A 15,312-nucleotide genomic window follows, 5' to 3' on the forward strand; every position below is an offset into this window, starting at 1 on the left:
ATACATGTTACAATAATTGATAGGACACAATCATTTGCAGTGCATTGACAATACACTATATGACCTATCTTTTATCATAGATTTTAAATCTAAAATATTTACACTAATGTAATTCTTCCTGGGGATCTTCCATTAAGTATCTGATTTGTTGAAGTTCCTGTTTGTGAGTCTATAGTATTAGAGTATTAAACAGAGTTCTTTATCACTAGAGATTTCAAGACAATACTGCAAGCCTCGCTGCAAACATGTTCCATGAGCAGAATACATTGATAATGACTGAAATAAACAAAATATCGGCTTACACAATTTTTAATTAATAATATTCTGACTGGCGAAAAGGGACTTTGTGAACAAGTCTTTCAGTATTATTTTGTTTCTCATACCAGTTTTGTTTATATACTGAAGATCGATCTACAGTGTGTACTAAAGCCGCCCAATGCCGGTCAATTCATTATCCTTATTGTATATAACTACGAAACATGAAAGGTGCACACAATCTGCCAATCTAGGTATTTTATTCACAATACAAAAAATATGTCTAAAACTAACGTACAAAGAATACCCGAGTATAGTTTCTACCAGATCTACCTTCTATATGTCACTTCTTGTACAAAATACTGTTTTGGTATTATGACACTTTTGAGATTAAATATATTTACATGAATACCTATCGCTCTTTTTAAAATAAGTTACACAAGTAGTAATGTTATTGCTACATTATTTAAACTTTTCAAAAGATATGTTGAAGGAAAGATATTTTAATACTTATACACTAATACTTATTACATACTTGCAATGCATAGTTATATAGTGTTATACAAAGGATATTGTTATCAAGTCCAACAGTGTTTAAGAAAGGATTGCTTGGAACAGATTGTTAGAGTATGTAGTAATACACGACTGTCATCAAAACTTTGCCAACATTTGTGCAGAATTTTTATCTTTCAAATGACAAGTACATAAAAGCCTATTTTTACTCAAATATTCATGTTTGGCAAAAAGTGTTTGACGTCTTTTCTTAAAGCATACCTTCAAAAAAATATATTTCTATCATGATCCACAAACTGTATAATAGTGCTGCTAAATGGTGCAGCATATCAAATCTATTGTGCATTTTGTGGCAAAAGAGGCTTCATGTGCTGCTATTAACATGTTTAAGGGCTGCATGTGGACCATGGGATGCAAATAGACTACCTCTACATTAAATACTATAAAGTAAGTCAAATTTAACAGAATGACTTTGCAAGCCACTGCAAACTAACCCAGACAATGACTTGGAACTTATTTCTCATTTGAACTTGTCCCTATGCTCCAAGCAAAGCATATCAAATAAAAATAACATAAGAAAAATAATACGATCATGGTAACGATTCTACAACTTACATTTTGGCATTTATAAACTATAATAAAAACAAAATGCAATTTTTTTCATGTTAAGCATATCTAGGCTTTTTACATCTGAAATCTGAGATAAATCTGACCAGTGACCTGGTGAAGGGGGTCGAGCATTTTTACAGGACGGGCAAGTGTAGCCAACAATCAGGCTTCCCTGATCGGAGCAAACTGTAATGACTCTAATGATTCTATAACTAACATTTAGGCATGCATAAACAGTAATACAAACAAAATCCTAATGATTCTAAAACATGTTAACAGAAACAAAACAAAAATATAGAAAACCTGAAAAACTTGAATAAGGAATAGTTAAAAATAGTTGAGAGGTAGAATGATTTCACACAATTCAATTTTGAAATAATTTGCACTAGTTAAATCTTCCCATCTTCCCATAGTTTATCTCTCTTACCACCCACCCTACCAGTTTTAGTTAAGACATGGAAATAATAATTAAGATATCCATGGTTAAGAGGGTGGTCGGTATGCTCACAATGCTGTTGGCATATTCATGCCATGTGTTACCGAGTCCAATACAAAAGCCATTAATTTCAATCTACAGCAACCACACTCTGTGCATGACATCCATCCTGCAGATCAACTTGTAACAACTCTGTCTGTACCCTTCACTACATAAAAATATGACTTTTGACATCCATAAGATACGCAATTACTTGGAATGATTTTGATTATCAAAATTTTTAATCTATAGTCAGGCAAGAGCTTTTACTTGTGATCAAACACCATTGCAGGTGCTGGAACTGAGTTGACTGTACCTTATAGACTATTCCTATAATTAGCACTTTCCTACCCTTGACTGAGGTAACATAACCCCATTTGAAGTTCACATTCCCTGTGTCCCATCCTCCATAGTGGGTGTATGGATTTCAACTGGATTAAGCCATTAGCAACAACCTTATCAATACGTTTTGGCTTTATACTTTGTAACAAACTGAGCCACATTGAACTTCCTCTTACACCCATTGTAGTTCATATAGCGGATCTTGCCAAATACTGCCCTCTCTTTCCAGCCTTGATCATGAATGCCACAGATGGACCACATGCAACCTACGAAGGCAATAAAAAAGATGGTAAAACTGTGAATGACCATATAATATCATCTCTTTTGGTCAAATAGTAATAATTATCTGTTGTTTCTTTGTCTTTGTTTAGCACTACATTCTCAATGTAGCTGCGCTATATAAATGTTTAATATTTATGTATGTATGTATGTCTGCAGGGATGTAGGGGGGTGTGTATGTATGCAAGTCCTCATTCGTAAAGATCTCAGTCATGTTCATGTGTGGTATATCCTTAACTGGTTGACCTCTGATGACCATAGGTGAAATATGGGATGTGTACAATGAGAGCATTTCTAGTCCTTAGGACACAGTTACATAGTTGTGATGAATGTCTTCTGGCTTAAATTACTTCCATTTCCACCAATAGATATTTTCTGTCCCCTCCCCCTGTTCAATATTTCAATGAAAACAAATACTCAGCTGTGTTGTGTAAGTGTTTCAGCATAAGGATTTTGCCTGAGGAATCTGCAAAGTTAAGGAATCCACCAGGGATTGACTATAGTATTTTTTTTTTCTGCTTTTGTATGTTTTGCTTGCCTGGATTATCAATAGAGCAAATCATAGGCCAAACTCAGAAAACTCCTATAACACATACAAACAAACAAAATAACCCACATACCAACATATCCATTGGGGTCCCTGCCATCAAGATTATATTTATCATTGAGATAAATGGCAATTTCAGAGCTTCTTCTGGTGACTTTGTCCACTCCAAGATCTTCTTGGCCCAATACATGCGTAAGAAACCATGCATTTTACCTTCCTTAACCATCTGAATCTGTAAGAAAAAACAAGCAGAGGTAGTGAGTGAGTTGATGATTGTAACATGCCGAGAAATATATTACATTTGTACTGGTAGCTATAATAATTTTATTAATATAAGCTCACCTGGCATAATAATTCATTCAGTCATATGATGGTGGTACAACTATTCCCTAGTTCACTTTAAAGAATTACAATGTTTCAATTAGAATTTTTATGTCGCCCCATATTAAAGAAATCAGGGGAAACACTTGTGTACACCTGGACCAATTATCCAGTCAAATTCAGGAACCTTTTCTTTAGCATTATACATAAGTATGCAATCATTTCGTTTTGGGCTTCTTATAAAGCATTGACAAAACCTATAATGAATCTCAGGTTCAGATGTGTCCTGGTTATCTAGCAACCATTCCCAAAAGGTCACTTTCCAAATTTCACAACATGTGACATTTTGACATATTTAATAGTCCAGCTGCCACAGGTTGGAGTTTGATGTGCCCTTCAATTTATAGTCTTGTGGTAATGTATTGCACCTATTTGTTTCATATCCAAATATGTTGAAACTCAATGTCCAGAATTTATGTGACTTAAATTTGAATTAGAAAAATTCAAACCAAATTGGCTCATATAATATCTACCTGAGCAGCATTCCACAGGTCATCATGTGTACGAGATTGTTCCAATTGTTCTTTGGTATATATATACTCCCTCTTGTCTTTAGCATGGATCTGTAGTGAAGTCTTGGCCCAATCATTTGTTCCTGAAAAAGACAACAATATCACTTATTACTTGGGTAGTTAACATGAAATTTCCATTTATTTGCTAAAATGGGTTTTAGAAAGAATTATAAAAGGATCTTCACTGAGGAATACAGTTATTGCAATCCTGTCCAATAAACCCATATATCTCGTTGACTTGGAAGAAGGTAAAAAATGCTTCAACAATAGTTTTTTGTTATTACTACTGCATCAGTAAACATTATTTCAATTCCAAATTCTACTATAACTTTTGAGTAAGATGCATAAACCCACTGAATTCAAATGGACTCCTTATAAAAGCCTATACAACTAAATTTTACTTGCCCTCAACAAAACTGTTGTCATTGCAGAAGCACAAATTATTAGACAGTTTTTTCCGAACGACTAATACCTTTTGTAAAAGTACATACAACTGAATCTAACCTACCCTCAACAGAATCATATTTATCATTGTAGAAGCAGAAGTTATCAGATAGTTCTCTCCTTACAACTGACTCCTCTATGAATGCTTCCACTCCCTTGCTGTAGCGGCTCCTGTATGGCCGAACTGTTAAGATGGTTCTCTGTACTGACACCTGACCTGTAGATACATAACAAAAGTGATTTTAAAATATGCCTAGAAACAGATTAGACATTACATAATTCAAAAATGTGACACATGGCTATATACACCCACTTGGCATCCAGCTAATGCTTTCAAATGGAACAGGCGGTTACACATCTTTTGAATGGTGGTGGTCCCAACCTTAAGCTTGCAGATGAATTGAAAAATCATATCATCTGTGTGTTATACTAGCTGATGTTTGTGCTCAGTTCATCTGTACTATTCTGTATTAATTTTCCAAATTATTTGGTCCAATAATATGGGATGTACATGTACCAAAGAATAAGAATGTTTGTTTTGTTTGATTTTATCTCTCCTCTCCAACACATTTCAAAACAGATTCATAATATGCAATCTTACCAAAGTGAAACCATGGTGACAGGTTGCTAAGAGCATTCTTGGTAGGGTCATTCCTGTATCCATCAAAGTACTTGAGTCTATTTGTACAGAAGTCTTCCAACATTAGTAGTCCTGCTTTACTGCCAGGTTGAGCCCAGTCTACTTCAGGAACGGTTCTGTCGACTTGTAGGGAATCTAAGGCAGCTGTCCAGTCATTGGGCTGTCAATATGAACCAGACAAAGATGATGGTAAGAAAGATGAGATGAACAAACATTATGAAATAAGCTCAAATTATTAAGGTAAGTATACTACTGTTCCACTCTCCTTTGCTCCCTGATGGGCTACTCAAGGAAAATTGGACAGATGTGGTTTACTCTCATGTGTGTCCTCTCATTTAAAAGAATGTTGATGAACGATGTTAGTGCTATTAAAGCCATAATATATGATATGAAATTGTTAAATTTTTTTCAAACCTGATATTTTTTGCATATTTGTAATGTTTACACTTGTCCCAACTTACACCTACATGGAAGCAGCCATATTAGTGTCTAATAACAGGTCAACATAGCAATTTTGACATATTGTCATACTTCGCACAATAAGTCCCCGATACCAAAATAGAACTCCATATAAAAAACGACCAAAATAGCCAGTGTGGTTGATCTTTCACTTTACCTTGTTATTTCTGTTTCAAATGGACAGAAAACTGTCTTGACATTTTAAGTAAAGAATAACAAAATTAAAATTTAATGGAAATTCAAGCTATAAAATGTCTTTTCTTGGTGAAAGTTGCAGAAAAATACTTTGCAACATTATCTGAAGAGTCATCATGAGGACCCATTTGAGACAGATATGGGCACTCAAGCATACGCTGGAAAGTATGAAAACCAAATTTACCTTTACATTTATATCTTTACAGTCGTTGGTAACACTATGGTCCCCCTAAGGGACGCACCATCACCCTGATGGATAAAGCCAGTGGGATAAAATTAATGAAAATTAACATAATAATAATTTGCTGAATGTTTACCTCTGGCTTTGTCTGTGCTGGATGCGGATGCTTAATAACTGGAGGGTACTGTGTTAGATATGTTGACAAGACTTTGTGAATCTTTGGACGGATTGTACGAGCACCATATTCAAGTTTAGGAGAAGCCTCCCAACAAGGCACTATGTTGTGAGCATCAACCTGTCAAAATAAACCAATTTATAACATTTTATTAATAATGTTTTGAACAATCAATTACTATAACACACTTTTAATAATAACAAATTTTCAAATGTTCATCCTCATGTGAAACACAATTAATGTAATGTAATGTAATGCAACAGATGGCCTATCAAGTTGAGTTAGCAGTAAGTCCCATTTTAATCTAAGGTTATTTGTGAGTTTATAAGAGAGGATGATAGTGCAGTGGTGCAGGCTGTGACTCATGATCACAAGTTTTCAGGTTCAAACCACAGTGGTGCCATGCACTTGGACTGGGCTCTCCACCACCAATTGCTTCTATTCACCTTGGTGTGTAAATGGGCACATACACAAGAGACAAAACAGTTTAAAAAGAATCTTGGCAGGTTTATTTGCCATCTGTAAAAGACAAAGCAATATTTAGAACATTTGATGTATCACACAAACGTGCCAATGATTGTAACTCAATTATTGTGAATCAATCTGACCAAATGGGGCAATTATCAATTATTCATAAATTTGTGGTTTCTGTTTATAGTTGAAGACGACAGAGTATACAAGCAATCAGTCTTATTGTGGTGTTTTTTCTTTCTTTTTTGAAATTTTTTGGAAGCACATCATCATTGGCACCTAAAGTGTAACTTACTTACCTGACAGAATGGAATGTTATCAGGAAGGCCCTTTGCTACATCTTTCACCCACTCAGCAGGTACTCTCAGTGGAGAGAAATCTGTTACTACACCACCAATCTTGTGATCTTCTACAAATTTTGGAAGCACATCTTTGGCAAAACCAATAAGTAAATGGAATGATATATTAAGCTCTCCCAGTTCCTGTTCAAAATGAAAAATAATTTATCGTAAGTTGTTAACCTATTATAACCAGTAGATTTAGTAAATATAAATGAAACATCTCATCCCTAACCCAATGTAGCAATGAAAGTTTGCCATGTGTAACATTTGCTGCTGCCCCACGCCCAGATTTACTTTACCAGGAAGAATACACACAAAGCCATACAAATTTGCACTAAAATGGACCACAATTAGATTCATTTTGGTCTGAAACATGCCAAAAGGAAGGTACACATCCCACATGGGGGGGGCAATTACACACAGGTCTGCCGTCTGATCAGTGCATTACATCTACAATACATCTATATCAAATCTATAATACATCAAGCACAGAATTTAATTTCTTGAGGAACGACCGAGATGACCACGTAAAGGGACATAATATTCGATACCACAATTTTTTGTGTAGCAGAGCATGGCCTTCTGCCTCATTTTTCTTTAAATAATGGTAATGCCGTGATGTTTTAAGAAATGATACAAAACAGAGGCTTTAAACAATTGATTAAACATCCTACCTGTTCAACTTCTTGAATACCTTTTAACATAAACCCATATTGTCTGATGGTTGCCTCTAAGAATTTAGGAACCAGACAGAAGCAAACATGGAAAGGAACTTCTTGTTTTAAAGCTAGCCTCTGTGCAAACAGCATGGCCCAGTTGTCTAAATAATGCAAAAAGAACATACATATTGTTAATTGTTATAAATATGAACATTGTCAAAGTTATCTAATAAGTCGGAAAGAAAACGAAAGCCAACAGAGGCTGTAACATTTTACTAAATATTTTTTGGTCAAGTTTTTGAAAATTAAACCCATAATGTACAATCTTATATAAATATGACATTGGTTAATATTTTGGCATATTTGTAATGTTTACACAATTACCCAGATTTGTTGTGTTTGTGTATCAACAGAGCAATTTCTATATTACAAATTCCCATAGAACTCCATGTTAAATGGTCAAAATAGCCCTTGGATATTTCACTTCACCTAGTTATTTTGGGTTAAAATGGACAGAAACCTTTCCTGATAGTTATTATTAATATTATTTCATTATTTGTGGTAAAGAATAAGCAAATTAGGTGATAGTTTGAAATACAGTCCAGACACTTAATTAAGTACTACTGTCTTTAAAAGATTCTGTCTGCGGATGAAAAATGAAAAAAAAACCTGAAACCACCAATCTTTGCTCAAGATAATCAATAACATGGCAGTAAGCACAACATTTTTTTGGTCCTATAGCGCTATCGGTGCCCAAAGAGGTACCAATGGCACTTTTTATTGTACCCTGAACATTTGTACAGTGCATTCGTTTTTTATTTAAATGAAAAACAATAACACTATGCAACTGTTTATTATTAATATTACAATTTATTACATCTCCAGGGAGTTAAGAGCCATCGGTACCCAACCGGACACCGATAGTTCAATAGGACCAAATTGGATGTGGTGCCTAAGATGCAACAACCCAAACTGTCTTTATGACAACTGACCCTGGGTCAGAGTTCAGATAAGATTCTTACACCCATGACTGCAATGTGAATGACCTTTACCTTGTACCCTCTGATCTCTAGACATCCAGTAAACAATCCCATGGTTTTCGTCTGGTACATCTTTGACATCTGATATTACCCTTACACGCTTCTTATTGAATTTGAATTGGGCAACGGATGCTGCTGTTCCCAGCCGCAAATGGCTGACTTTGGAGAGGATATCATCTGGTTCTGCTGATGCACCATTTTCTGGTTTCACCTTTTATATAAATGTACCAGGAGAGAAGAAAACAATAGGTATAAGGTGAAGTTTTCTGTGTACATTGGAAGTGGATGTTGTAAAATTTTAGGCTTCACAGGGCCACAAAATGAAAAATGCTACAATTTTAACTAAACTGGTCTTAAATTTTTTTTTCATGTAAAATATACCAAATCTAGGAATGGTTTGCACTGTCTACAATGCTTTGTTACTACAGTAATAGAGTAAGATATTTACCACATCTGCATGGCAAAGCTCAAGATATCAAGAGTCAGCGCTACTGGGTTTTCTCAGTGTTAATCTTGTTTGAAATAAGGAAGCTTCATGACCCATAAATCTTTGTGTTATCAATTTTATGACCTCTCTATTTTAGTATAAAAATTATGACCCCACACATAGTTGGTCAAAGAAAATGACAGCCCCCCCTCTTTCCTAATTTTAAATGCACCACAGGATATCAGAATTGGCTTCCTGCTAAGCAGAGGATCCAATTTTCAGCTTTTTTGGAATATCGAGGACCAAATTTTACTGTGTGACCAATGTTTATGTACTCTCCACAAGGAATTACAACACTGATATTAATCTTGCAATATTGTCTAAATTTGGCATGTGTGTGAAAATTCTTCATCTTCAAAAGGTTATTTGTCTCATTGGAAGATTAACATGCTGTAAAAAACTTGTGGCTTACCTTTGGCTGTTTTGGTGAACTTTCTTCAGCCTCATTCTTTCTTTTAGACATTATTGGTGATGTCTGCAACAAGCAACATACCAAGAAAAAATCTTTAAACTTTACTCTCATAATCATTGAAAAGGCTCAAATTCTCCTGGATGTGGAATTTACAGCTGATTGTGCCTGTAATTGCCTCCAATAGTTTATAGTTAGAGAATAAAAAGTACTGTTTTGAGACCCAGCCATACATCTATTGCTTGATGGAACATGAAATGTTCAATGATGGCATCTATATCAGGCAATAGATACATGGCTGGGTCTCAAGACAATACTTTCATTAATGTTTTGAAACCTTACAACTATGCTGGATATAAATTTACATCCAATTTTGTGTCCCTTTTCATCAAGATCACTCCTGTGCTTGGAGATGACTCACTGATTCACATGCACGAAGACAAGATATGGCTCAGATCTATGTGAATAAGCCAATCACGATTATTATAGCCATTTAAAAATGTAGGATATTTAGGGTATCATCTTAGGGACAGGGCTTGATCCCTCTGCCAATGTGCTTTAATATTATATGGTCACGAGCCACAATAACAAAATGACAATCTGTACAAGGGTCAGACCGAGGCTATTGGGTTTAGCATATAGCGCACAATATATATCACCAGCCTTTTTTTTTAAATCTGAATGTATAGATTTTGAGAAGGGTAACCAAAAGTCTTCAAATCTACAATCAACTTGGAATGATTTTACAGTATTGATGATGTGATGTTATGAATAATCTATAATAAATTATATTATTGAACTACTAAATATTTCCCACATTGTTCATTATTAATTACATAATTGCCAAAGTGTGAAGTAAGCCTGTGGCAAAAAGTAGTGCTGAGAAATAAATGACAGTAATTGTCATCAAAATGTAGTATAAATACATCTTAATTTGTGCCTGAATAGATGTCTATAGATGCATAAATGTTACTTACTCGATATTGAAAAGTCGGTAATACAAACAAACACAGCTTCTTACAACTGAAGATGATACATCGACTAAGATATTGGTTCCTTCTGAAGCGTAGGTTTGTTACAACCCTAGCCAGAGTGATCAGCTAACAAATGTACGCCTAGCTAAATCATGACTGGAAAAAAAATGACACGAATTAAAATAAGTTAGAACAATCAGATTCTCTGCCCATGTAAGTTTGCTTTTAAACTACTCCCCCAAAACATTTTTTTTTCAATTGAATGTTTAGAACTTTGAAGAATAGCAATTTAAAAAAAAGTTAGAAAAAGTTTGTCAGTTCGAACGTTCGGTCGGATGAGGACAAGCAGACAATCTTTTTTCAGGGGGGCCTTACTCAAGAACTGTAGCTTCAAATTTGCACACAACAGTTACGCATGCAATGCTAGAGTATGTTGCTATCGTTTTTCGGGCGGACAGCATTGTCATTTTTTGCAACGGATAAAATTATTCTGTTGGTGTTAAAATTTGGGTGATAGTTATTTCGATGAGTCGACTGTATCTTTTGAGTAAATTTTGCCGATTTTGAACAGTCTAAAATTTTGTTGAACCTGAAGTGCAATTTTAGCAACATTTTGGATACGATCGCCCATCGTGATCAGCTGTTACTTCTAAACTTCCATTGCTTTACATGGTGTCATGTTTCAGTGAATGTGACTACATTTTGAATTTAAAGGTCTCTAGCCTCAAATGTGAAGCTATCGGTTAGCAAATTTGTGGCTAAACTTCTCGAGCAGGGGGCCTTATCAGTTGTGTTTTGGATCTGAACACTGCTGAAGCCTGAAACTAACCCTGAAAAAAGCTGAACTTGTTTAGGACACATTCAATAAGAAGATTTGACTCAAAGATACCATGAGCATTAGAACATATCGGTGGCGTCCGCAGGTTTTAAATTTGCCTATTTTGAACAGCCTAAAATTTTGTTGACAATTAAGTGCAATTTTAGCTACATTTTTCATGCGATCGCCCGTCGTGATCGGCTGTGTTTACTTCAGCTTCCATTGTTTTACACGGTGTCATGCTTCAGCGAATCCGACTAGATTTTGAATGCAATATTGGTCTCTGGCCTTGAATGTGAAGCTATCGGCGAGCAAATTCGTGGCCTAGACTTCTCGAGCAACACAGTTCCAATAATTGAAACTCCCGCTCCAAGTAATCTGTATTTAACATTATGACATTATCTGATTACTGAGTTACAGTCTATCGGTCTATTGATATCTTTTCCACAAATAAGAAACATCACAATATGTGGGCTCATTTGGGCTCTAAGGATGTTGCTGAGGAACTCTCTCAAGGACAGTTTGGGCATGCACTGATGATTTTAATCCCATTGTACCAGGGTTTGGGCGTGCGTGGATGATTTTAATCCCACAGTATTAGTCTATACTCACAAAGTTGAGGTAATTGATCTACATTGATCTCATCTTTTTCAGGTCCATGTCATTATGTTTATGATAAAGACTGAAGTCTTGCTGGCAGGACTACTGTAAATACGATTATACGATTGACCAATTCACAATAGATTTCACCCTCTATGTGTATGTGCTTGATGTGTTTAATGTGCATTCACATACACACTTAGCCGTTGGTACGAAGAAATCGTTGCTCCAAAAATGATTAAATTACACATTTGTAATCATTTTTCACCACAAAATATGATATGAAAAAACAGGTGAGCAATGTATGAAACCCCCCCCCCATACACAATTTTATCAGCAAAATTTGACTGCTGTCGACAAAACCATGTGACTGTCGGCAAATGTAGTCAAAGGTATGTGTGATTGTCGTCAAATAGTGAGAGCCATATATAACAGATTAATGTGTTACGAAATTGTGTTGTTGTAACATAAGGCTAATGAAAGTCGATTCCCAGTTTCCCGTTACCCTACTCCACTCAAATCAATTTGCTGGCCAAATATTTCATTATTTTGAATAAAATGTTGATTTCTAACAAACTTTAACATACAAATAAATAATTGTGGTTTTAAATATATCATAAATCTCTTTCTGTTGATTTTCAGGGATTTTCTTTGCAGTAGGAGCATGGTATATGGTTAATAATGAATTATTAATGAATACCTACTCAATTCTCTGTCCCGCACTTTTTGATCTGCTCTGATCTCATCCCGTAAAAAATATTGTGACACTTTTGATAATAGTTGTACAATCACCTTCATGTGGTTGTAAACTACATCTGTAAACTACAAACTGTGATTTATCACATATACATGGGTAGTTATTGGTTTACACCTGTAACAGATGCAATAATGAAATGGTATAAAATAATGAATAATGAATAATGAAATGGTCACCTACACAGTCATGAAAAATAATGTAACGGGAAACTGGGAATTGACTTTCATTAGCCTAATAGACATACTGTGAATGGTATTAGTTAAAAAAAAAAATTTGAAAATTGTTTTAACTCCTACCCCCCCCCCCCACACCCACTTTTTAGATTTCTGAGCGCCGTCCTGGCTAAAAAAATTTTGGGTCAACAAATTACAAAAAATTTCCGTCGGCAAACCATACTGTACACCCCCGAATCATATTGGTCGAGCGACGCCCCTGGGGAGAGGTCAAACAGGTTGTTAATTAGGCCAAGTAAAAATAAAAACATGTTTCTCGTCCGGGTTTTAAAAATTAGGAGGATGAGGGCTTTTTATTTTCTATTTTTATTGGAAAAGCGACGCTAAATACCTGTATTTGACACTATATTTTGGGTATTCGACATACAGATTGATATCTGAATCTGAGAAAAAGGAGGAGGCCCTTTTTATTTTATTGTTTTGAGAGGTGGACCCCTCTAGTGATCACAAAACTCTTCTTAAATGATGTATTTATGCATTTACAAAGCTGTAAAATAAGTTTCAACTTCTGAAACATCTTTTTCAACAAGTTATAACTGCAAGTTTAAAAAATAAAAGAAATTTGAAAAATCTTCAAAAAAGAGGAGGGCTGGACGAGAAACATGTATTTTTTTTTTACTCGGCCTTATTATTGTCAATATATAATATTTTGCGACATTTAACATGAAAACAATTAACACTGAAGACACCCTATGGCAACTTCTACAACTTCAGAACAAGTCCTCAAACGTTCGAAATTTGTAGTTACTACAAGTTAACTGCGAGCAACGTCGTCTATCAAGTTAAGGAGGTACTACACCCCTACCCAAATTTGTGCCTATTTTGCATTTTTCTTAAAAATTATAGCACATTGGGGACAAGTAAGATATGTATATTATAGGGGCAAGGACTACAACTACTGCACTGTAAATTTTATTTCAGCACAGACAACAGTTGTGGGGTTACAGTCAAAAATTAGGGAAAACCAATATTTGATCAATAAATCAATAACTACTTGCCGTGAGTTGCTGAATTTTCAGTACAGTAGTTGCAGTGCTTGCCCTATAATATACATATCTTACTTGTCACCAATGTGCTATAATTTTGAGAAAAAATGCAAAAAATAGGCTGATAGGCACAAATTTGGGTAGGGGTGTAGTATCCCCTTAACATGACCATGTTAATGAAGTTTAACTTAATTTTCAAAGTAACTTTAAGCTTATTATCGATCCCAAGCGCGAGCGATTTCATGGCAGCGCTCAGAACCTGATAACACTGTGAACTCACCGATTATAAATTATGTAAGTCGACTTACTGACACAATCATTATAACTGTCTTGATATTTTTAATATGAACTTTATAAACTTACCCTGGCTCAACAACCGCGTCGCGTCCCAAAAACACGCATCGTCACTTGGCTGTACACGTGAGTTACAAAATCAAAATATTAGTGTTGGACAATATCCAATACTCAATCTTCCGATGCGATGAAGTAGCGTTGAGCGATATTCAATACTTCAAACCTTCAAGATTCTAGACTATGCCATAGTCTATTTTTGATGTTAATCATGATGAAAGCATTCAGTTGAACTCGAAATTATACTGATATTAATTACATCAAAATACTAGTATAAAATTGTTATGAAAAAGTTTATATAATTATATTAGTGACAGTAAAAGTAAAGTGTACGTAGGTTTATTATTATTGAATGCAACATAATGTCATAATTGTATTGGCACTTCAATACTGAACAATTCTGATTTTAGAATCTGCCAGTTTATTAATCGCGAAATTCCATGTTAAAAATGGGAAGCTAACAAACAGAGGGAGTAGGGTGACTGAAAAGAACATATGTGAAAATCTATCAATTGTGCACACATTAATTAAATCAGAGTTTTAAGCTTATATCCAGAGTATGCACAATGGGCAAGTGGACTACGGGGTAGTCTATCAAGATTCAAGATTCTTTTTATGTGTGCTTTTATCCCGGGGCTTTTATTGTTCAAAACCTTACTAATACAAGGTACAGAACATAGGAAGCACTAAAAATTTCAGTACAGCACAATAATTTCAGTTATTTCAACAAAATACAGAACAATAATAATATAATATAAAAATAAACATAGGCGCCTATGCAATAAAATAGATTAGATTTGTACAACATTAGGAAGATGATCTCACAAGTTAATCAATGCTCTACCTGATGAATTGAATAACTGACAAAATTTAATACTGGACAGATTATCATAAAAATACTTTTTGAGAAATGATTTCCTTTCATCACTAAAGAAACTGCATTCTAAAACATAATGAAACTCATCACCAATACTATTACTATCACATTTGTCACATAATCTATATTCACTAGTGAAATATCCAAATAACTACCAGATAACAACAGGTAATTTACCCCCGGGAATTTACCATGTTTACTAAAATTCAGAACCTTCAATATCCTGCACGAAAACCTGCAGCATTGTCATGCCCCGGGGTGGGGGGGCACTCGAATATGAAAGTGACGTACCTGTGCCCACGT

At 34.9% G+C, this 15,312-nt stretch overlaps 1 protein-coding gene across 1 annotated transcript; it reads right to left on the reverse strand.

Moving 5' to 3' along the window:
* Positions 1-1,680: 1,680 nt before the first annotated feature.
* Positions 1,681-14,138, reverse strand: LOC140156007 (deoxyribodipyrimidine photo-lyase-like). The gene is given in 13 exon segments (XM_072179067.1): positions 1,681-2,460; positions 3,094-3,159; positions 3,162-3,252; positions 3,875-3,996; positions 4,422-4,574; positions 4,959-5,157; positions 5,969-6,127; positions 6,778-6,960; positions 7,494-7,639; positions 8,531-8,729; positions 9,418-9,480; positions 10,392-10,544; positions 14,062-14,138. Coding segments are annotated over 11 exon segments (1,518 nt in total). The 5' UTR covers positions 9,469-9,480; positions 10,392-10,544; positions 14,062-14,138; the 3' UTR covers positions 1,681-2,311.
* Positions 14,139-15,312: the final 1,174 nt, after the last annotated feature.

The sequence above is a fragment of the Amphiura filiformis genome, chromosome 6 (genome assembly GCF_039555335.1).
Source record: "Amphiura filiformis chromosome 6, Afil_fr2py, whole genome shotgun sequence".
NCBI lineage: Eukaryota > Metazoa > Echinodermata > Ophiuroidea > Amphilepidida > Amphiuridae > Amphiura > Amphiura filiformis.